Raw genomic sequence first — 23,324 nt, forward strand, 5'->3', positions numbered from 1 at the left:
GTGGCGGCTGAAAACAAGCGTCATTTGAATGTCACGCCCTAAAGATCACGATACCAAAGGACGCAATATGGACAAAAAGAGGATTTTTTTTCCTTTTCTTTTTTTTAAACTCTCCTTATTTGGTTTTTACCAAGATTAAAAACAACTTAGATTTATAAGTGTTAGATCATTTATCTTGTTTTAAGAGTTAATTTCTTATTTTAAGTGTCCAATATGCTTATTTCTAGATTTAATAATCTTAATTTAAGAAATCTTGTCAAGGTAAATTATCTGTCCATGCAGCAAGATCATTTCCCTCAGATTTAGTGTTTTTATCTTGTTTTAGATAATCCTTGTGACAAATAACAACAGGAGCGAAATAGACATTTTACAGAAATACGCAGCGACAGGAATTTATGAAATAAAAACTATACTCAAACAATTTCAGTAGTTATTTTAAATTTGGAGAACAGACTTAAATTTTCTGCAACTTTTTGGTTGCAGCCAGGAGGTAAACAATATTTAAAGTAAGGTTTAATCCCAAAAGAAGAGGAATTTGTCAGAGGCAGAAAGTGAAACGCTGACGTAAAACAGCTGCAACACAACAAACTGGTTTTGTTTGGCAGCATAAAAAGTGAAAAGGAAGGAAATGAGTGGTGCTGTCAGCAGAGTAGCCTCCCAAAGAGGTTGGAATATATCATTTATACACCGTGATATATAAAGCCTAATAGCCTATAGGCTATAATATCCAAATATTGTTATTATTTTGATGCAGACATATTATTTAAGTCTTTACATTTAGTAAGAATGATGTCCTTGTTAGGGGAGCGTGTGGCAGCACTGACTGGAAATGTTTCTATTTGGGCACCACCGCTGGTGAAGGAGACGCTGACGCTCTGGTGTCCAGCAGGATGACAGTAAATAACAGAAGACAACAACATTTAATATCCTCGGCTAGTATTCTGTTTAAAGATCTTCACCGTTGCAGGGTGTAAATATTTTTAATGAGGTTTTATAGATAAATGATGTAGCCTTTTTAGTAGGGTCGGGACTCGATAAAAAAAAAAAATCTAATTAATTAGAGGCTTTGTAATTAATTAATCAAAATTAATCACATTTTACAGTGAGAAGATTTTTTTCTCACATGGATTTTTAGTATACCATTGAATAATGACTGAATACATAAGCTTAAGCAATAAAAAATATTGTTTATTTTTGTTCAAGTCCAACAGACCAGTGGCATTAAGTGTAGCAATAGCATATTTAGAAATATAGTACATCTCATAAATCCAGGTAGCCTATAGGTAGGTAGACCTTCTGTAAACTAGAATACTTTGTTTTTTTAAGTAAAACACAATCCACGCTAGCTAGCACACTAGCCGCTAGCTGCTATGTTTTGCATTGAGGTGATTTTTTTTAACGCGTTCATTTTTGTGTAATTAATTAATCTCAATTAACACGTTAAAGTCCCGGCCCTACTTTTTAGTTTTATCAGCTCCAGGAATCGATACAATAGTCTAAGATCAATTCTCCGAGTCAGACGTGTCGACTTCATGCTGACTCAAATTTGCGTACACTGAGATCTGATCGTACCCTCCGCTCACGTCCAAATTGATAGATGCTGAGCCTTGCGTAGAAATGATCGTACGCCCACTTTGCGCTCACTTTCTGTCGTACGCTCGTTTGATAAATGCGGGCCAGTTTAGTTTATTATTAAGATCCCCATTAGCTGCAGCAAAGCCACAGCTATTCTTCCTGGGGTCCAACAGTATCAAATATACAGTTAAAAACACAAAACATAATAAAAATAAAAAATAAAACAAAACAAAAATTATTCACATATTAATCCATATTACACACATTTCTACATATATGTATACATCATTACAAAATCTACTAACACATAATACATATGTTGTATATACACCTTCGTTCTACACCATATACATTATAATAACACATATCATATATCTATAGAAATATACTACATACATATGAATATACCATGTTTTCTTATTTTGATAAATACTGTTTTGCCAGTGAACGTATATATTTAGAGAGGTGATTATATATGTGCGTCTACATGTTTCTCAGGTTGAAACGGCGTCAGGAGGAGGGTCAGTCAGAGGCCGGAGGCGACGACGCCAGCGGAGACGGGGATGGCGAGGCCGAAGCCGGGGCCACCGACGACGACGCCCCCGAGCCGGAGCCCGACCCCGATCCCGAGCCGGAGCCCGAGTCCTCCTCCAAACTGAGCATGTGCGGCTCCGTGTGCTCCTCCCCCGGCAGCTGCTAGCTAGCGCCACATCGCCTCACAGTGACGATCGCAAAAAGGTCTCTCTGGCCGCTGCAGTGTTTGTGCCGTGCCAATAGATACATCCTCACCTCTGTCGTCTGTTGTAGCCAGGAGCGGCGGAAGAGGGACAGCAGGGGCGACCGACGCACAGCAGGACCCAAAATGGCTCCGAATCATTTCCCCCCTTTTGTTTTTTCCGTAGCATCCTCCCGGTAGGGCATGAATGAAGCAGATTTCCAGAGAGTCCCCGTCTACTGTACCCATCCGCCCTAGAGTAAGCTCTAACTTCTATGCAATGTTACAGTATAGCATGACAAATAAGGTATCACTTACTAGGAGGTGTTGTTCACGAGCAGAAAGCTCCATGAGCATGATGACATCCCGAGCAATAGCAGTCCACGTTTTTTTTGCGGGTGTGGGGGAGGTGGTTGGTGTTTTTTGGTGGAGACGCCTCCCCTCTCAGCCTTTTCCTGTTCAAAATCTGATGGGGACAACTGAATTATTCAGCACACCCAGGCACTCAGTTTATTTTATTGCCTGTGTCTTCAGTTCAGTCCCCCTCCAAGCCTCTTTCATGTAACGTGCGCCCTATTTCAGAACAATCGTTTCTCCCGGAGCGCCGTCCTCCTGTCGCGACACCTTTCTGAGACACATTAACAGTAAGTGTTCATGGCCAAGAAAAGCGTGGCTGGTTTCATGTTGTAAACCTGTTTAAAGTGGTGCCTGTTGATGATAATCAGTATTCGTTAATCACGTTGTAGCCATGGATGCATCATAGGTCAGAATGTTAGTTCAATTTCCCTCTTTAAGAGTTAGACTTTTTCTTTTTCTGAGCTTTTTTCAGAACGATAAGGTACTGTAATTAACGGGAAATCAGTACAGCAATCAGAAGGAAAGGTTTTTTGCTCGTCACTGTGTCTGTTATGGTTACCAACATGTAGTATTTTAGCCCTGCACCATGCTGACTCAGAAGCTGCTCTGGGGAAACTGTAAATGCCAAACACCAACAATCACATCTTTTAAGAATCTATTAGAAAGCTCTGTTTACTTCACCGGACATCATCCTCTCTTTAAGTGCTTGGTTAGTATAAAGATCATCTCCCTGTAGAGCTTGTTTCGGGGCTGTACTTAAACGTGTAGCTGTGCCCTGTTGGTACTTTTCAAATTGTATACATGAGCTAGTCTATTACTGTCATAGTGATAGTTGTTCATTTAAGGTGGCACCATTAATCTCAGCGTGAACACCTGGGAACATGTAGCAAAGGTTCACCTTAAAACCCTAAGGCCTAATAAAACGAAAAACCATGTAAATAGCATACAGTGTAGGTAATTAAACTCACCACAGTTTTATGTGGGACTGCGAAATCGACATATAAACTAAAGGAAGAGCTGCGTGAAGCTTCATACTGCTTCGTTCTGCTCTTCTTTCCAAGTGTGCAGGCACAACTTGTAGGCAAAATATGCCAAAGCTTTTCTACCATTTGCATAACCATTTCTAAGGAACTTTGAATGTGTGAGTGTGTGTCTCTTTTTTCCCAGTATAACATAAAGTCAATGTTCCTTCTGCAAGTGAAAATGCTATCATTTATACAATCATATTGTGATTATGTATAAAGTATCTATTTCAGGTAAGGGAGGAACTTATGGTAATAATTAGGCATTTTGGGAAATGCGCCTATTAGCTGTCTTTACAAGAATATATTAGAAGGAAGCACTTTACTGTCTGACCCAGGTTTCCATCCAAATGTTTCTCATATTTACAGGAAAAAAGCAAACAAATAAATGCTCGTTTCCATCCACAACACTGTAAAAAATGTTTGTAGAAATAACAGTAAAACACTGTCAAATACATCAGAAATGGGGGGTAAATTAAAAATTGTACATCACCGTATTAGACAACATTAATTACCGTAAATCAAAGAATAGCACAAACCTTTTACTTTTTCTGTCATAAACTGGAAGAAACACACAGTTTTGCTGTAAAAATATAACATTTTCACACAAATTTATGGAGAAACACCATGATGTGTGAATTAATGACACAATTACCCTAAAAATAATAATTATTATTCAGTCTAAATTAGTTTTTGCTGATATTTACATTTAAATTTAGAATAGAAAACCCACTCACTGTATTTTTTACGGTGAAATTCTGGCAACCACAGCTGCCGGTATTTTTCCGTAAATTAAACAGATTATGTTTTACAGTGTACCCTTTATCCGATTATTAGGAGTTGGTTCAGTAGGTGGCGCTAATTCTCCGGGTGGAAAACCAGTATAACAATGCAGAAGAAGAAAGTGAAAGAGCACCAATTAGACCTCAAATGGTGAAAAACAATTTAGAAAAATCAGTGGAAATATAACATTTTGTTTGTTTCATGAGTTATTGTCAAGAAGATTACATCACATCTGGGTCTCAGTGGACGTTGAAGTCACATTTAGACATTTAACTTTTATTGATACACCAACTTTTGCACCTCAGCCAGGCTTAAAAACAAGTTTGCAATATTTTATTTGCACATTGTGACTAACGAACTGGATCTGGATTAGTGAAGCTTAACGTTAAGACTGGAAAGCAGCTAGCCTAATTTTGTCCAAAAGCTCAAAAATCTGAGGATGAAAATTAGCAGAGCTCCAATATGAGAAAAAAAATACAACTGTGATCTAAATAAATATTATTGATTCCTCTAATCAGGAATCATCAAGTGTCACCATAGCCAGCATTGAGCTAGCTTTTAATACAGTGCTGCAGGAATTAGTCCTTTTTTTCCCCAGTGTTTTTTTTTTGTAAAAATGATTGAAATCAGGTCCATGATTAAGACAAGGTTCAGAGATTTTCATTCTCCGTTCTACAACATAAAATACGTCAGTTAGTGAAGCATTTCTGTGAACACACTAAATTACTTTAAAAAACACAAAATGACCAAAAAAAGACACAAAATTACTTTAAAAAAAAAGACACAAAATTACTTTAAAAAAAAAGACACAAAATTACCAAAAAGACACAAAATTACAAAGAAATACACAAAATTACTAAAAAAAAGACACAAAATTACTAAAAAAGACACAAAATTACAAAAAAAGACACAAAATTACTTTAAAAAAAAGACACAAAATTACAAAGAAATACACAAAATTACTAAAAAAGACACAAAATTACAAAGAAATACACAAAATTACTAAAAAAGACACAAAATTACTAAAAAAAGGACACAAAATTACTAAAAAAAGACACAAAATTACTAAAAAAAAAAGACACAAAATTACAAAAAAGAAAGACACAAAATTACAAAAAAAGACACAAAATTACCAAGAAAAGACACAAAATTTGCCAAAACGACACGGCAGATAATAAACGGTCCACACACAACACGGTAAAGTGCCATTCATATAAAACTCACATTAAAATATGAGTTTATGCTGCTTTCAGTCTTGATGCTAAGCTAAGCTAATCACCACTTAGCCACAGCTTCATACTGAACGCTGACATGAGAGTAATATCTATCTTCTCCTCTCACTTTCAGAAAAAAAATAGCCAATATGCATATTTCCCAAAATGTCTAAGCATTTCTTTAAACACTTTACATTATGATAAGATTAAGACGCTTCTTTAAACTGATACGAAGTGGCATCTCCAAAATATATGATGAATTTAAGAAGTCTCGAGCCCTGCGCTTTTTTTTGCATGTACCTTTACAGTATAAGCCTGTTTTTGCCAAAAGCCTGGAGCTTGAGCCATACCGGCTGATTTGTGCATGCACAAGCTTTGATTATAGACACAGTCCAAATCCGACTATAACTGGCCTGAACAGTGAGTTTTGTGAACTTTAAACTGTACACAATCGTATAATCCCGGTGTTATATGGACGGCATGATATTTTTAGATGATATGCAGTACCTTTTGGCATCCTGTAGGTTGTCTTAACGCTTTGTTCAAGTATCCAGGCTCGTACCCCTTGCTGGATGAGTGGAATGAGGTCAGCAGTTGTGTGTGTGTGATGCTCCGTTGTGGGTTAAGTGTTGCGTTATTGACTGTGCAGCAAAGGAAGAATATTTGGAACTGGGGCAGGTTTTTTCTCTTCACCCCGACGCAGAAATTGCTGCATTATTAAAACACTGAATGTCTCCATTTGTGGAAAAAAGAAAGCTCAGTTATCTCTTAAGACTCATTAATCAGTCTACACACCATCTGAATCAACATAGGCCTGAAGTGGATGTGTAATTATATGTTAATCATTTGTAAATGGATAATAACTGATTTTGACAGTTCATTTAAGTGTAGCTTTTCTCTAAGTTACAATACTAATCTGCAGTTTTGGCATTTGTTCCTTGATATCGGTGATCATTTCCTAATTGGACCGTGCTTGCAAACCCTCCCGACATGTTTCTTTATGTGTTAATGTTCTGGATGCCGTTAGGTGTTTTAAAAAAAAATAAAAATAAAAAGGCATTGTGCTAGTGTTGACCAGCAACAGCATGTCTCCTATTCAAGCCGTTTTCTGATGGATGCGTACCATTCTGTAGATGTCTTAACTCTGTGGATACAGTTTGAAACTCAGTGCCCTGTTGAGAAAACAAATCGATAAGAAGAACATGTGATTTATGCCACTCTTTTCCTCCCTCTTGATCCTATTTTGCATTTCTTGTGCTGCAGGATTTTTACGGGGGGAATCAGTGAAAAGCCTTGTTACTGTACCAACTGAAACTGCTCCGTGTGTTTAAAAAAATTGCTGCTTTAACTGCTTTGATAAAGAAATAAATCTCCTTCCAATAATTTTCGGTGTCTGTGTCCTTGTCATTTCTGCTTGTAGCATTAAAGGCAGTGGCGGTTCTAGACCAGTTTTACTGTGGGGGCCAAGGAGGGGCCAGTGTTTAATCAGAGGGGCACATTAGCACTTGAAAAAATGGCAAAGATGATATTTAAGCATTCAAAATCTTTGAATGTCTTGAAAAAGTCACAAAATGAACAAAAAATACACAAAATGAGAAGACAGAATAACAAAAAAAACCCACAGAAGACATAAAAATGACAAAAAAAGACACAAAATGACCAAAAACGACACAAAATGAGAAGACAGAATGACCAAAAAAAACCCCACAGAAGACATAAAAATGACAAAAAAAGACACAAAATGAACAAAAAATACACAAAATGAGAAGACAGAATAACAAAAAAAAACCCACAGAAGACATAAAAATGACAAAAAAGACACAAAATGACCAAAAACGACACAAAATGAGAAGACAGAATGACCAAAAAAACCCCACAGAAGACATAAAAATGACAAAAGACACAAAATTACCAGAAAAAAGAAGACACAAAATAACTAAAACAGATACAAAAAAGACACATAAATGACAAAAAAGACACAAAATAACTAAAAAACACACAACAGACAAAAAAATTACCAAAAAAAGACACAAAAAGACACAAATTACCAAAAAAGACACAGAATGACTAAAAAAAGACACTACAACAGACACAAAATTACCAAAAAAGACACAAAAAAGACACATAAAGACATGAAAAGGACTCAAAAATGGACAAAATAGCCCAATAAGACTCAATAGAGTTAAACTATTATACAATGTAACATTCTGGGTTCCTTTTGTGTACAATGAGATATTGTTTGAACAATGGCCCCTGGAGGCCCCTGTGTAGAACCGCCACTGATTAAAGGGACACTTTGTGTGCAGACAGTAGAGGGCGATGGAGAGCAGGGGTATAAATCAGGGGTCCAGCGTGAATTCATCTCTGTGAATAGCATTGTAAACATGAGCTGAGCCACTATTGACTGCAGGGAGGAATGGAGGACTGGTAAAGAGACGAGGCTGTCACAGGATTAGTTAGAGTCAATAATGCAGACATGCTCGGCCTCCTCTTTTAAGAGAAAAGCTTCATTTTGATACAGATACAGCATATGCATACACACAATTTATAAAAAAAAATGATTGCATTTAATCCTCCTGTTATGTTGTGGGTCAAAGTGACCCATTTCAAAGTTAAAATTTTCTTTTTAAAATGGATTAAAGTATTTTTTCATCAAAAGAAAAAAAAATGAAATGTAAAATAAAATTTGAAAAAAAAAATCAATGTCATGTAAAACCATTGTATTGTATATGTAGGTCTTTCAAATGTTCATAAAAAATATTTTTAACATGCATTTTTTCTGAAAAACGAGTGAATTATCCTCATTGAACCACTAAATATTGATTGAGATGGTTAGTAATGGAGTTATTAATGAAACATAAACAATGTTTATTGGTTTATTTTTTTTTTGTTTCTGACACTTTTAGATAATTAAACATGCCGGACCTGAACCAGATACAGCATATACATACACACAATTTATTTAAAAAAATGATTGCATTTAAACCTCCTGTTATGTTGTGGGTCAAATTGACCCATTTCAAAGTTTGAAAAAAAATGTTTAAAAGTATTTTTTCATAAAAAGAAAAAAAAATGAAATGTAAAATAAAATTTGAAAAATAATCAATGTCATGTAAAACCAGTGTATTGTATATGTAGGTCTTTCCAATGTTGATAAAAAAAATATTTTTAACATGCATAATTAAACATGCCCCGGGTCAAAATGACCCACGAACATTATTGCTGTTCCTGAGAAAAGAACATAACAGGAGGGTTAAGTAATAAAAACAGATTTAATCCTTCAGTCCAAGTGAAAGTTGCCTGTTGAGCCCCTCCACTGATAAGAACCCAGACCCAGTAATCCTTAAAGGAAAATTATGGGGAATATACAACAGAACACATAGAACAGATTTATGATATTTAAAAAAAAAAAGAAAAATACTAGCCCTAAATGTCAAAGATCTTTGATCCGACATATATGATACATTGGGCATTTATGGAATTTATGTTTATGATATTTCTTATTTTTGAATGAATAAACTAGACACCAACCAGTTTTTGATTTTACATTTTTCAAAGGAAATGTTAATTTACACTTCTTTATTGTGTGGGGGAAAAAAATGTAATTGTGTTATTATCAGACCGCCATTACATTTTTCATCTCGCGCACCCCCAGGGGTCCATGCACCACACTTTGGGAATCCCTGTACTAGAACATTTAAAACGTTTGTGACACCCGTGTCACCGTGGGTTCTTATGGGTTAAGTCCTCTGCTCCGGCTCTTTCAGGATGTCCACTGCTGTTTCTCCGGTATTGTCCAACAGGGGGCGCCACTCCGGGGCTTCTATGGCGTCCAGAAGAGCAGCCAGCTCAACCTCCAACTTCCCAACTGTGTCTTCAACTTTCTGCAGGAGACAGAAGGCATAGTTGTGCGGTTGACAAATGAATAATACATTAATAAGTTGTAGTATGAATAATAGAGTCATCACTTATGAATAATACAGACACTTATTCATATGAATAAAACAGTTGAGCGAGTAAGGTGAGGTCAAAGTGAGCGCGGGGTTTTTTTTTCCTCAGATGAATTTTTGGACTAACTCATCAGCGTTTTGGGAAAAGTTGAGCAATCGTGGGGGTTTTAAGTGAGTGTGGATGAGGCAGTAAGCCACAGCTTTGTCGACATCTTATCCCTGAAAGGAAATGCTGAGGAATTTTTTGGCAGCCTAAGATGGAGAAAAAGCTGACATTTAATAACAAAGCTGACATCACCGGGGGTAAAAAAAATAATAAAAAACCATCCCTGAATCCTGATGGTTTCAAACCACTGAGGGCTGAATGTGAGGTTGGTATGGAAACAGCACCTTCTCCACTACATCCAGTCGGTTGTGAAGGTTCGTGTGCTCCTGACAGGCACTTGAACGCACCGCTCGAGGACGAAGCTCAGGCTCAGGTCCTGCAAGCAGAAAAAAAAAGATGCATATCTGAGTGATTTACAGTGGTTGTTTAAACATCCGGCTTTAGGCCATAAGAAAGCTTAAAAGATACTGATCATATGCTTCAACACTGACTAACAAACACATGAACCAAAAACACAGACACCATGCACAATTAAGAGGCAATACAACGTCATAAATAGCTTGACATTTTGAGAAATATGCCTAATTGCATATTCCGGCACAGAGTTAGATGAGAAAATCGATACCAACATGAAGCTAACGTTAGCATAGCTTGAGTGGACACAGAAACAAATAGCCAGGCTCTGCCTAAAGGTAACAAAATTAGCTTTTGAGCACTTTTAAAGTTCACTAATGAACATGTACCTCATTTGTACCACGTGATACGAGAAATAAGACGTCAGCGGCGAAAAAAACAGTTGGTGTGTTTGCTAGCTAGCTAGCTTACAGCTAACGTTTGTGCAGTTGGTAGGGATGTCACTACAGCGACCAGGTATTTAGTAGTCGATACCCATACCAGTAAAATTCCACAATACCAGATACCAAATTCAATACCAATTAACAAAATTTCTTTCTGCCCCCCAGAAATAATTTTTATCCACATATTATCCACATAGGTACAGAAGCCTTAAATGCAGAACTAGCAGGATGAAAAACAGCCTCTTTCCCTGGGCTGTCACAACTCTCAACACCCACACAGTATAAATTAATTAAAATGTGCAATAAAACGGACATGTGCAATACAATTGATATGTGCAAAACATTCAATCTGCCTCATCTATAAATTATAGCATTTTCAGTAGCCATTTATTTATCTATATACTTCATCACATGTCCTTGTTCTTGTTTTTTTCGTTGTATAGTTCCCTATATAATGACAATAAAGGCTGTTTGATTTGATTTGATTGGATTTATTTCATGCCATCTCTGGTGATCAGGGAGAATTCATAGAACCGTGGTTACATTCGTAACTATTTCAACTGTTCCGATCTTCCTGACCGCCAGAGTTAATTGTCATACAGGTACTACATAGCAAACAAAATTACATATTTTTGTAGGGTAACCAAGAAGTAGCATCACCATTTGGTCCATTGAGAATCCTCCTATGGGATTTCTGCATTTAGATTTTGGAACATTGCAGAAAATAAGCTCTCTGGCAAACACACATTTCTGATCCTGACACGTTTTGTTCACCACTTTTGCAGCCAACGAAAGTAAAACGCTAATTATCGCAAACTACTCCACCTAGTACTCCTACTCCATTCACATGACTTAAACTTCAACTGTTATGCTTCAGACGGTCTCCGACAAGCTAAACACCGGTTTTGACAAGCTAGCGAATCCATAGCCTAATAAATTGTTTATTAAAATAATATACAATCTTCAAGAGTTTGCAAGAGCACAGAAAAGCACGACTAGAGGCAGTGAGGCTGAATAGTGAAACGTTTGTTGGTGACGTTTAATGTCCCCGACAACCACTGTAGTTTCATTTAGCCACTTGTTAGCAACCACCATTTTTAAGTTCATGTAAAAATTCCAAAATTTAACAATTGGGTGTATTTACTAATGTGTTTTATGTCATACAACAAAACACAAACATCTCTTCAGCTTATGTTAACCACAGACCTTATTTCTGACTTCATATTTGTCATACAGACATAAAGAGTTGTAACAATCTTCTCATCTTATTCTCAGCAAAGTAAATAAGTGTTTTTCCTAAAATGTCAAACCAGGCCTATTCCTTTAAATGGTGCTTCAATACGGGGTAAATGTGAGAAATAAACAACTGGAAACATCTGTTCCAATGTTGTCGAATTAATGTTGTGCAAAAGTCATAAAATGAAACATTTTGCTTGTTTCTGTCATGATTCCACTGTCTGTTCAGTGTTTTATTTTCCTTTCATGTTCCATGTCTGATGTTTCCTCCTGTCTCTGTTTCAGCTTCCTGTCTGCCCCGCCCCCCTCCTGGTCTATGTGCACCTGATCCCTGATTGTGTCTCCCACACCTGTTTCCCATCACTCCCCATTAGTCCTGTATATAACCCCCTTGGTGTCTTGTCTCGTTGCCAGTTTGTTGTTCTTCCAAGCTCATGCAGTGGCGGTTCTAGACCAATTTTACTGTGGGGGCCAAGGAGGGGCCAGTGTTTATCAGAGGGGCACATTAGCACATGAAAAAATGGCAAAGATGATATTTAAGCATTCAAAATCTTTGAATGTCTTGAAAAAGACATAAAAATGACAAAAAAAAGACACAAAATGACAAAAAAAAGACACAAAGTAACTAAAACAGACATAAAAAAGACACATAAATGATACCAATGACAAAAAAAGACACAAAATGACAAAAAAAGGCACAAAATAACTAAAAAAAGACACAACAACAGACACAAATGACCAAAAAAAGACACAAAAAGACACAAATGACCAAAAAATACACAAAAGGAGAAGACAGAATAACAAAAAGAAACCCACAGAAGACATAAAAATGACAAAAAAAGACACAAAATGACCAAAAAAGACACAAAATAACTAAAAAAGACACAACAACAGACACAAAATTACCAAAAAAAGACACAAAAAGACACAAATTACCAAAAAAGACACAAAATGACTTACAAAGACACGTAAAGACATGAAAAGGATTCAAAAATGGACAAAATAGCCCTATAAGACTCCATAGAGTTAAACTATTTTACAATGTAACATTCTGGGTTCCTTTTGTGTCCAATCAGATATTGTTTGAACAATTTGACACAGGGGCCACAGCAGGGGCCAAAGGCTTCTTCACAGGGGCAGTGGCCCCTGGAGGCCCCTGTGTAGAACCGCCACTGAGCTCATGTTCCAGCATTTCACAGTCATGGTCTTGTCGTTTTTGAAACCTTGCTCGCCCTTTTGATTCTGCCCTTTTGCCTCTTGTTCTGGATACCTTTGTACTGACCCTTTTTGGAATAAAATGTCTTTTGAGTATCACAACCAACCAGATCTCTGTCATGCATTCGAGTCCTGCCTTCTGTGCTCCATCCTTGACAGTTTCCAACTTCCATTTGTGGCATTTTCTTTAGTCGAGAAACATTTTACTCATAATAGCAGGAGAGTGATCTGCCTTACTATAATGGAAAATAAGTATAAATCCGTCCAACAGTCAGGGCACTGATAATGCTCTTGATGTAAATTCACTTCAGCAGGGCGGGAAGGGCCACATGCATTGTTCCAGTCGTCTTCCCCTCACAGTTATGTTTCCAATTATCCGTTTCTCTTTGAAGCTGAGATATTTGAGGGGAAGGAAGCCTGCATTCTCTGGCAGGACTCTGCTTCCATTTTCTAGCACCTTCTTAGTGGCTGCAGGCCAACCTCCCATTGATAGCGTTTATACTTAATAAATGAGCCAACCTGTCATTCATTTAGTGAATGCTGGCAGCCGAGGTGTCACTGTTTAGATGAAACATTTGTATGCAGACGGATAACGCCTGAGAGTGTGTGTTATTATCCAACACTGATGACACTAAAAGCAATGTTAGGTTGCCTCAGCAGAGCCGCTTCTGTCAATATCATTCCTTGTACCGTGGCAGCTCGCCAATGAGCAAACAAGGATAAAACAAGGATGTGCTTTCACCTTTTCTCCTGGAAAAATATAGTTGAGAGCTCATTCCATGAAAGAACACTCAAGAAACCACATAAAGTTTTATATTATAAGCAAGAGGCAACATCCAATGCTTATTCTATCTGTAAAAATGTAAAGATATACAATGCAGGATTTACCGAAACATCAATGTACAGAGAAAAATAAGTCCTCTCAGGCCCCGTTTACACAAGGACGCTCGCGGGTAAAAACGACAAAATATTTTATGGGAAGTGCCTTTCGTTTAGACGGTGACGGCGTTTTTGGGGCTTAAAGACGCAACAATCTGAAACCACCCTCCAAAGTGGAAAAGTTGAATCCTCTCCTCCGTAGCGTGTCGTCTACACTGACAAGACACAAAACTCTGATCTGATCTGCTCACGTCACGTATGTGTTTACGTCACATACATGCTCCAGTACAGGAAATAAAGAAACGTGGGATTATTTCCATGGTGGGACCTTCAAGCTGCTCTGGCAGCTCTAATAAACTTACAGGAGTCTTTCCACTAAATGTCCAGGATATGTACAGATAGTATTAGTGAACAGAGAAGGATCTGGAATTACCTCCATCACATTCTGGATGCACCGATTGGTCGGAGGAGCCAGACGGCTGTGAACGAGACCTGGGAGATCTAGTGATGGTGGAGAACTTTGTGGAAGGAGTAGCTGATGAAAATGTGTGGCATGAAAACTTCTGCATGCCCAAAGATGCTCTTATGGCTTTAAGTGATGCCGTCTGGCTGTATACAATCCAATTTCACACACTTTTGCGTCGCCGTATGCAGCAGATTTCCTCCCGAAAACGCTCGTCTAAACGAGGAATAAAAAGTGAAGACGAGACGCCACTTTTGCGTCTTCTGTTCAGACCGTCCTTGTGTGAATGGGTCTGTATCTCCACGGACCCTGCCCTCTACCTGTATTTCTTCTTTTATTTTCATTTTGCTTTGTTCGGGAACATTCTGGGCATCAAACTTTGGCCACAAAGCTACTAAAATAGTGGACACAGTGCGGGAAAAGAAAACATAAATATAGCCTTCGCTTTTGTTGAGCCGAGTTTGAAGGTTGTGTTTACAAACAGTAAGCAACAAACTCTGCGTAGCATGCCTTTAAACTTGATAGACCAAAACAACTATCCTCCCTAAAATACAAACCCATGTTGTATTTGTACTGTGCCTTATTATGACCCATATTCACATTTGTAGTTAGCAGCGCCATCTAGTGGATGCTGTAATTATGAATGACGCAAATTTAGAAGTAACATTACGGACTGTGGAAGCAAAAGGGGGCATCAGGAAAAGGAGTATAAAGACAGAAAAGCTGCTGTGAGGTTCAAACAAACACAGGAGACCAGCGTTTTAAATTACGTCACTTAACTTCTGTGGGTCACATTTTACCAACTACACTTCTGGCATTTTGTTTTAAAACACCTAACCATGTACTTTTTTTTTTACCCCTAACCTTAGGGAAGTCGTTTTGTTGCCTTAACCTGATAAACCTTTGTAAGTTTTACAAAGTTAACATTAATGTGTGAGGGTATTTGAGATATGAAGCAAAAAAAAAAACAATATTGGCATATAAGTCGACAACTTTAATGTTTGACACGCAGTGGCGGTTCTAGACCAATTTTACTGTGGGGGCCAAGGAGGGGCCAGTGTTTAATCAGAGGGGCACATTACCACATGAAAAATGACAAAGATGATATTTAAGTATTCAAAATCTTTGAATGCCTTGAAAAAGACACAAAAAGACCAAAAAAGACACAAAATGAGAAGACACAAGAACAAAAAAAACCCACAGAAGACATAAAAATGACATAAAAAGACACAAAATGACCATAAAAAGACACAAAATAACTAAAACAGACACAAAAAAGACACATAAATGACACCAATGACAAAAAAGACACAAAATAACAAAAAAAGACACAAAATAAATAAAAAAGACACAACAACAGACACAAAATTACCAAAAAAAGACACAAATTACCAAAAAAGACACGTAAAGACATGAAAAGGATTAAAAAATGGACAAAATAGCCCTATGAGACTCCATAGAGTGAAACTATTATACAATGTACACATTCTGGGTTGCTTTTGTGTACAATGAGATATTGTTTGAACAAAAAAAGGTTAGAATTGTTCCATTGTTCATTGTTATAAATTGATAATTTTATTATTATTTGACACAGGGGCCACAGCAGGGGCCAAGGGCTTCTTCACAGGGGCAGTGGCCCCTGGAGGCCCCTGCGTAGAACCACCACTGTTGACACGTTTGCTGAACTTTTTTAACTTTGTGGGTTAAATAAACAAATGTCCCACCTTTCCCCACCATTTAATACCTTCATATTACTCATTTTGTCTGTTGCTCTATCCTCATTGGAAAACAGAGTTTCACATGTGCATACTTGGAAATATGTAAAACACCCAAAGTCTGGTGCTGAGTAAACACAGACTAAGGCTTTGTTCACGTTTCCGTCTTCAGCAGCAGCTGCAGATGTTAATTCCAACAAATCCACATCTGGCGTGAGCTTAACAGGATGAAGACTAAAAATATATTCATTTGATTTTCATGAGTTGAAATTTAAAGTATGTTTATTTTTATCTTTTTACTGATATAGAGGTATAAACAGAAATTGTTTTCTGCTGATCTGACGCCGCACACCGTATCCATCCTAACAAATCATTTAATCCACCACCGGCCCTTAAAACCTTTTCTTCTTTCAGCAATAAAAGCTGTGCCAGCAGAGTCACCCAGAAATGATTCTCACATCTTATTCTACAGATTGTCCTCCTGTTTAGAGCTGTGTCTGTGCATCAGGTTGCCTTAATTTACAGAGATATCCCATGGAAACATTTTACAAGCTTCATTATGCCGACCAGACACGCCAAGTTTAGTACAAGCAGGAAGCAGACCAAGAAGGACGGATGGATGGATGGATGGATGGATGGATGGATGGATGGATGGATCGTTCGATGGATGGATGGATCGTTTGATGGATGGATGGTCCGATGGATGTATGAATGGATGGATAGTTTGATGGATGGATGGTCCGATGGATGGATGGATGGATAGTTTGATGGATGGATGGATGGATGGATAGTTTGATGGATGGATGGATGGATAGTCCGATGGATGGATGGTCCGATGGATGAATGGTTTGATGGTTTGATGGATGGATGGATGGTTGAATGATTGGATGGTTTGATGGATGGATGGTCCGATGGATGGATGGATAGTTTGATGGATCAATGGATGGATAGATTGATGGATGGATAGTTTGATGGATCAATGGATGGATAGATTGGTGGATGGATAGTTTGATGGATGAATGGATAGTTTGATGGATGGATGGATGGATGGATGGATGGATGGATAGTTTGATAGATGAATGGATAGTTGGATGGATGGATGGATGGATGGATGGATGAATAGTTTGATGGATGGATGGATGGATGGATGGATGGATAGTTTGATTGGTTCAATGGATGGTTCGAGGAATGGTTTGATGGATGGATGGATGGATGGATGGTTGGATGGATGGATGGATGGATGGATGGATGGATGGATGGATGGATGGATGGATGGATGGATGGAGGTACAGTAAGTGTGATTTTCTCAGACGTCTGCCCTGGTGAGTCCTCCATGATGAGGTTTTGTTGAACTGACTTGGGGCCATAAAGACTTGGCCAACCTCTCCTTCTTTGGTTTGACAGTGACAGATGAGCTCAGCAGTCTGGTAAAGACATGAAGATTTCCTCCCCAGCATCTGCAGGTTTAAGTTATTAAAGTGGTGGGTTTTGTTGTTGCATTTCAACCACAAAAACACAATCTTCAGCCGTAACAGAGTGTGCTGCTGGTTTACCGATCAGCAGGAAAAAAAAAATCCCCCCCTAAACCGCAGCTGTGCCTCCATCTAAGTGTCAGTGTGTGTTTGTGTGATCAGAGTACACAGCACAGCCTGCTCTTTGGGAGGGAAAACTTGCCACAGAGCTACATGCTGATGTTCCTGATGAATGCTGTTATGTAAAAAGAAGATTTGTCTGTGTTGTGTGCAACAAACAGATTAATGTTGCCGATGCAAATTAGCTGACGGGCTGAGATGTTCTATTATCACCAGTCTGTATTACTGAACAGCGAGAAGGCATTTGTTGCTGTTTGTGTTGGATTTTTGCTTTTGTCCAGCTCATAAAAAGACTTTTTATCTTTCCAGAACTGTTCCAGGAGGTTGAGAAATCATATTAGAGAAAAAAAAGACCCACACTCCAAGGAGACACACTACGGGAAAAGCAAACAGATATGATGATCTAACTCACTGACTCCACCCGAGGACAAAGGTGAATGACCGTGTGTGTGTGTGTTGAGTTTGAGAGCAGTGTTTCTTGCGCTGTGGGTTTGTCCACTGGCATGGCTCTCTGCAGGAGAGAGGAAATTCAGCCAAGTGCAAAATTGAGAAGTCAGTGCAGGTCAGAGTGTTAGTTCACAACAACAGTGTTCATAGAAACTGTGAGACGCCTGCAGAAAACATAAAGGCAGTTTACAAGCACGATCAATGAAGGATAAAATGTGTGTGTACTGCATACCAACCCATCTGAATATTTGAAGTGAAAAAACATCTGGTGTGCAAGTGCAAATGTACCCTGACACTTCAAATGCTTTCACCCATTACACTGACTGATATTTCAACTGCTTTAACATTTTTCTCTATATCTCTCCGAACCCCCAAGCAATTTCAGGGTGGGTTTTTTTTGCTCCTGTCACATTTTCACAATCATTGCTAGAAGAAAGGAGAACTCAGAAATGTCTTTTTGTGCAGTATATCACAGTTATGATGCCATAAATCATGAGGCAACACAAAAAGAGGCAAGTGGAATTTCTTTTAATAACTTATTTTCTAAAAAATGGGATATATAACATATTTCCAGATGCCCACAAGCCAAAATTTTTTTATAACCTCTACTTTTGACCTGTGGTCCTCTCCCCTCTGCTCTGTGTAAACAGCCTGCAGTTCAGTCAAAGTTTCACTGAATTTTTGATATGTGACTCTTGGCCTGTGGAGTCAATTGTGGCATGCTAAGAAGTGCAGAATTTCTTTCTTTTTTTTTTTTTTGTTACTTTTTATTTTTGGTGAAATTTTAAATGAGGCATGAAGAATAAATAGATTTTGATACTCTTTTAAGATCGATACATAGATTTGATTATTCTTCATGACAGACGCATCTGTCATTACAATTTTTCTCTGTACTGTTTCAGTGTTGTTTATTATTACTGTCATTGTTGTCTTTATTGTTCTAATTTGTAATTGTTTCATTGTTGTTTATTATTACTGCCATTGCTGTTTTATTATTATTGTTTTGTTTTTAATTGTTTATTGTAAGGTGACCTTGAGAGTCCTGAAAGGCGCCTATAAATAAAATGCATTATTATCATCTGTGACACATGATCAAGGACCATCAGAAAGTTAAAAAAGTGACAATAATTTCATTTTTTTTCAGTTTCTAGTTATGATAAATGGTGTCAAGCTGGTGAACTTTAAAAGAAAACATACATTTCAAACTCACCAGGAGCTCATTTCAACTGCTTTCAGAGCATACACTGACACATCAATTCATTTTTACTTCCATTTAATAATTCAACTGCTTTCAGACATTACACCTTATAACAGCTATTCTCAACCTTGGGGTCGGGACCCCAATTGGGGTCGCGAGATGATTTCTGGGGGTCGCCAAATCATTTTGGAAGTCAGCTCTGTCTCCACTGTGTTAAAGTGTTTATGTGTTAATGTGTTTTAGTCTTTTTGGTCATTTCATGTCTTTTTTTGGGGTAATTTGGGGGTTTTTTTGGTCATTTTGTGTCTTTTTTTGTGGTCATTTTGTGTCTTTTTTTGGTCATTTTATGTCTTTTTTGATCATTTTGTGGTCAATTTGTGTCTTTTTTGGTCATTTTGTGTCTTTTTAGTCATTTTGTGTCTTTTTGTGGTCATTTTGTTTGTTTCTTTCACTTTTTACATCGGTGGACTTTTCAACTGCTCAGTGTTTTTATGCCAACTGACACTTCGACTGCTTAAAGTGCACCCGCTTCAACTATCTTCAGTGCATAAAGGTCAACTGAAATTTCTACTGCTTTCATTGTTTTTAATTCAAGTGAAAACTCGCTGTCAGATTGACCTCAATACATTTCACTTGCTGACAGCGTTTCCAAGTTTTACCAAGTTAAATCACTGTTTTAGGCCAAAAAATACAAGTTGGCTTTCTTGCAGTGCTTTTACACATTTCTGTTTCCAGTGACACAGTATGAGTCTCTTAGGGATTTAATGAGTTAAGGTGAAGCATAAAGCTGAATATGGGAGATTCTAGAAGATTTAAAGTGTTTGTTACGTGGGTGTCACCATAGGTTCTTATGGGTTAAATTAAGCTTTTGAGGTGAATTCTGAGCTCCAATGCTGTGTGTGTGTGTGTGTGTGTGTGTGTGTGTGTGTGTTTACAAGCTTGTGAGTGTTCATTTGGCTGCATGCTTCCTGCAGTTGGCCATTCTTGCGGTATGAAGTCAGTGTAATTCACACTTCAGGCCGTCACTCACAGATTTGGCTCTGGAGGATTGGCGCACATTTTTGTGAATTTCCATTGGATTTTAGTCTCGCTGGTAAACAAAGCTGAACACACTGCAGTAGTAGAAGTCGGCAGATGGACATAATGGATGAAGGAAAGAAGGATTGTTTGAAACTATGCTGACACAATATTAGATTAAGTGTAGCCAGAGCCGCACTAGAAATTAGTACCAGATGTGCTGGCAGTCCCTGAACACACACAGACTCACGTATGTGGTGTACGAGGACCCATGATGTCAGTTCAGCTTCATGTGTGTTCACCCAGCCGTCGTCCACACCAAGGTTATTATAGTTAACCAAAACTAATGAAATAACCAAAACTAGAATTGAAAAAACATTTTCGTGAACTGAAACAAGAAAAAAAACTAGAGTTTTTCTAAAAAAACTAGAGTTTTTAAAAAAAAAACGACAACTAACTGAAACTGTATTGTGTGGTTACAAAACTAACTAAAACTAACTAAAATTATAGTGAAAATGTCCATAGTTTTCGTTTTTGTCAACTTTTTTCATTCATAATTCAATATTTGAACATGCAAGACATGGTGAATATGTTTATATGCTCGAACCAAAATTCAAAACACCCAGAACTGTAAGAGTTAATAACCTTATTGGGGCTTAGATGAATAAACCAAAGGAAATAAAGGCAAAATTTATTATGACCACTTTGAATCTGGCACCCAACACATAGCCCATTACAAAAAACACTAAAACTAATAAAAACTAAACTAAAACTAAGCATTTTCAAAAACTAAAAACTAAACTAAAACTAGAAAACTCACTCTAAAAACTAACTAAAACTAACTGAATTTGAAAAGAAAAATTCACAACGAAATTAGAACTAAAACTAATGAAAAATCCAAAACTATTATAACCTTGGTCCACACACACACTGCAAAAAAAGAAAAGTTGGGTGAACTCAAAATTTCAAGGCAACAAACTTCGATAAAATTTTAAGTTGGACAATTAAACTAAATATTTCAAGTTTTGTTTTTGAGTTTGCTCAACTCTGAATTTCTCTGGCACGATTGTAACGCTGCTATGAAATGTCAGCTAATGTTGCGACCGCAATTTTGAGTTAGCATTGATACGCTAATAGCTACTCTTGTAGCTGTAACAAGCAGCGCCGCTAGCATCAGTTAGCCGCTAGCATCAGTTAGCCGCTAGCATCAATTAGCCGCTAGCATCCGTTAGCCGCTAGCTTTCGCTAATGACCGAATTTCACAACAAAGAAATAAGAGTTATCAGAACTATTGTCCCTTGTTGTGAACCCCAACTTAAAGATATAAGTAACAACAACTCACCAACTTGTTTTTGAGCAGACAACTGGCTTCCTTTGTTGTGCTAACTTACATTATTGCCCTAAATATCAATAATTAATATTTCCAAGTTTTACCAACTTAAATCACTGTTTAAGGCCAAAAAATACAAGTTGGCTTTTTTGCAGTGTAGATAGATAGATAGATAGATAGATAGATAGATAGATAGATAGATCCATTCTACCTTTGAAATACAATAATAATGTTCTATTTTTACAGACATTATTAAAGAGGTATTAATTTAACTAGGCTATATGTTATTGCACACATCTGTGAAATATATGAAATGTATTGTACCATGCAACAAACACACGATGGATAAATCCTCCACATATCATCTCTTCACACTGATCTGCTCAGCTGAATTCCCGCGCTGTGTGTATGCCCTTCCTGTCTGACCTTTGACCCCTCTCCCCTCGCTCTCCCATCCCTTACCTGCCACAGCGTAGCCAATCAGGAGGAAGATGAGTCCAACTGAGGAGGCGGAGGGGCGCTTCATGGTGAAACCCGGACAGTAACTGGTGACGAAAGAATGAGTGAAAAAAAAAGACTCCAACAGCTCCTGAAATCTCCTTTAACTCAGAACCAGGCTGAAAACAAAATGTTTCTTCTCCTCCACAACTCTTCCCCTCTCTCCCTCTTTGCCCTGCGCTCGCTCTCTCGCTCTCTTTTCCTTCCCTCGTTGACTTGGTTGCGCCCAGTTTCCTAATGAAAACATTAGATGCAGAACAAAAAGCTCAGTATGTGGGAAGGGGCGGGAGGGAGGGATGTAGTGGGGAGGGGACTCGGCTCTCTCAGACTCACTGAGTCTCTTTTTAAAGAGAGGAACTCTGCTGTTACTTAGTTTATCATGTGCTTTATGTTTTGTGTTACATTAGTGCTCTCATTGAAGGTACAAAAGCATGATATAGTCATTTTTCACCTAGTTTATGAAGCAATCATGACGATGGAAGCCCATTTCCGCCAGTTAGAAAAATATTTTTCTATAAAAAATAATATCCCATATTAAAAGTCATGATTATGAGATTCTAAAAAAAGTCACAATAATGACATAATTTTGACTTTTTTATCCAATAATTATGACATTTTATGAGGTATTGTTATGTGATAAGAAGTCAAAATTATGAGATTAAAAATTCATGATTATAAGATTAAATAAAAAAAGTCATTATGAGATTAAAAAAAGGCGAAATTATGAGATAAGAAGTCATAATTATGAGGGAAAAGGTCAGTATGACATTTAAAAATAGTCATTATTATGAGATTTTTTTTAAAGTCGAAATTATGAGATAAAATGTAATAATTGAATTTAATATTGTAGTTTTTTCTAATAAGTGCCAGATATTCTAGATTGTAATTGTTACTCTGTATGCTTTTACTATGTATTTCAATTGTGTCCTGTTTGAGGACCCTAGGAAGAATAGCCATTACTCCCACAACGGAGTGATGGGTAATGGGGACCCTAATAAATAAATAAATAAATAAATAAATAAATGAATATAGTCATTTTTCACCTAGTTTATGAAGCAATCATGACACAAGTATGGAAGTCCATTTCTGCCAGTTATAAAAAGAAAAAAGAAAACTTGGCTTTGTTGAGAATTTTTTGCCCATATTAAAATTCATGATTATGAGATTATAAAAAAGTCAAAATAATGACATAAAATGTCATAATTATTAGATAAA

At 37.4% G+C, this 23,324-nt stretch overlaps 2 protein-coding genes across 2 annotated transcripts in view; one reads left to right on the forward strand and one right to left on the reverse strand.

Moving 5' to 3' along the window:
* LOC131958648 (serine/threonine-protein kinase 32C-like) overlaps positions 1-4,969 on the forward strand; it is a 166,878-nt gene extending 161,909 nt beyond the window's left edge. Inside the window, exon 12 of the mRNA XM_059323785.1 lies at positions 2,074-4,969. Coding sequence (XP_059179768.1) covers positions 2,074-2,275 — 202 coding nt within the window. The 3' untranslated portion in view covers positions 2,276-4,969. The remainder of the gene's footprint in view (positions 1-2,073) is intronic.
* Positions 4,970-9,203: 4,234 nt separating this feature from the next.
* Positions 9,204-22,336, reverse strand: LOC131993677 (placenta-specific protein 9-like). Its single transcript, XM_059359670.1, has 3 exons — positions 22,074-22,336; positions 10,007-10,098; positions 9,204-9,550 (listed from the first exon to the last, which is right to left on the reverse strand). The coding sequence occupies exons 1-3, from the start codon at positions 22,135-22,137 to the stop codon at positions 9,407-9,409; spliced, it is 300 nt and encodes a 99-aa protein (XP_059215653.1). The 5' UTR covers positions 22,138-22,336; the 3' UTR covers positions 9,204-9,406.
* Between the last annotated feature and the right edge of the window lie 988 nt (positions 22,337-23,324).

The sequence above is a fragment of the Centropristis striata genome, chromosome 20 (assembly GCF_030273125.1).
Source record: "Centropristis striata isolate RG_2023a ecotype Rhode Island chromosome 20, C.striata_1.0, whole genome shotgun sequence".
In the NCBI taxonomy this organism is placed as follows: domain Eukaryota; kingdom Metazoa; phylum Chordata; class Actinopteri; order Perciformes; family Serranidae; genus Centropristis; species Centropristis striata.

Coding starts and splice junctions, on each gene's coding strand:
- LOC131993677 (XM_059359670.1), bottom strand. CDS start 22,137: ATGAAGCGCCCCTCCGCCTCCTCAGTTGGACTCATCTTCCTCCTGATT. Junction 10,099..22,073: donor GATTGGCTACGCTGTGGCAG/GTAAGGGATGGG, acceptor TTCTGCTTGCAG/GACCTGAGCCTGAGCTTCGT. Junction 9,551..10,006: donor GACTGGATGTAGTGGAGAAG/GTGCTGTTTCCA, acceptor TGTCTCCTGCAG/AAAGTTGAAGACACAGTTGG.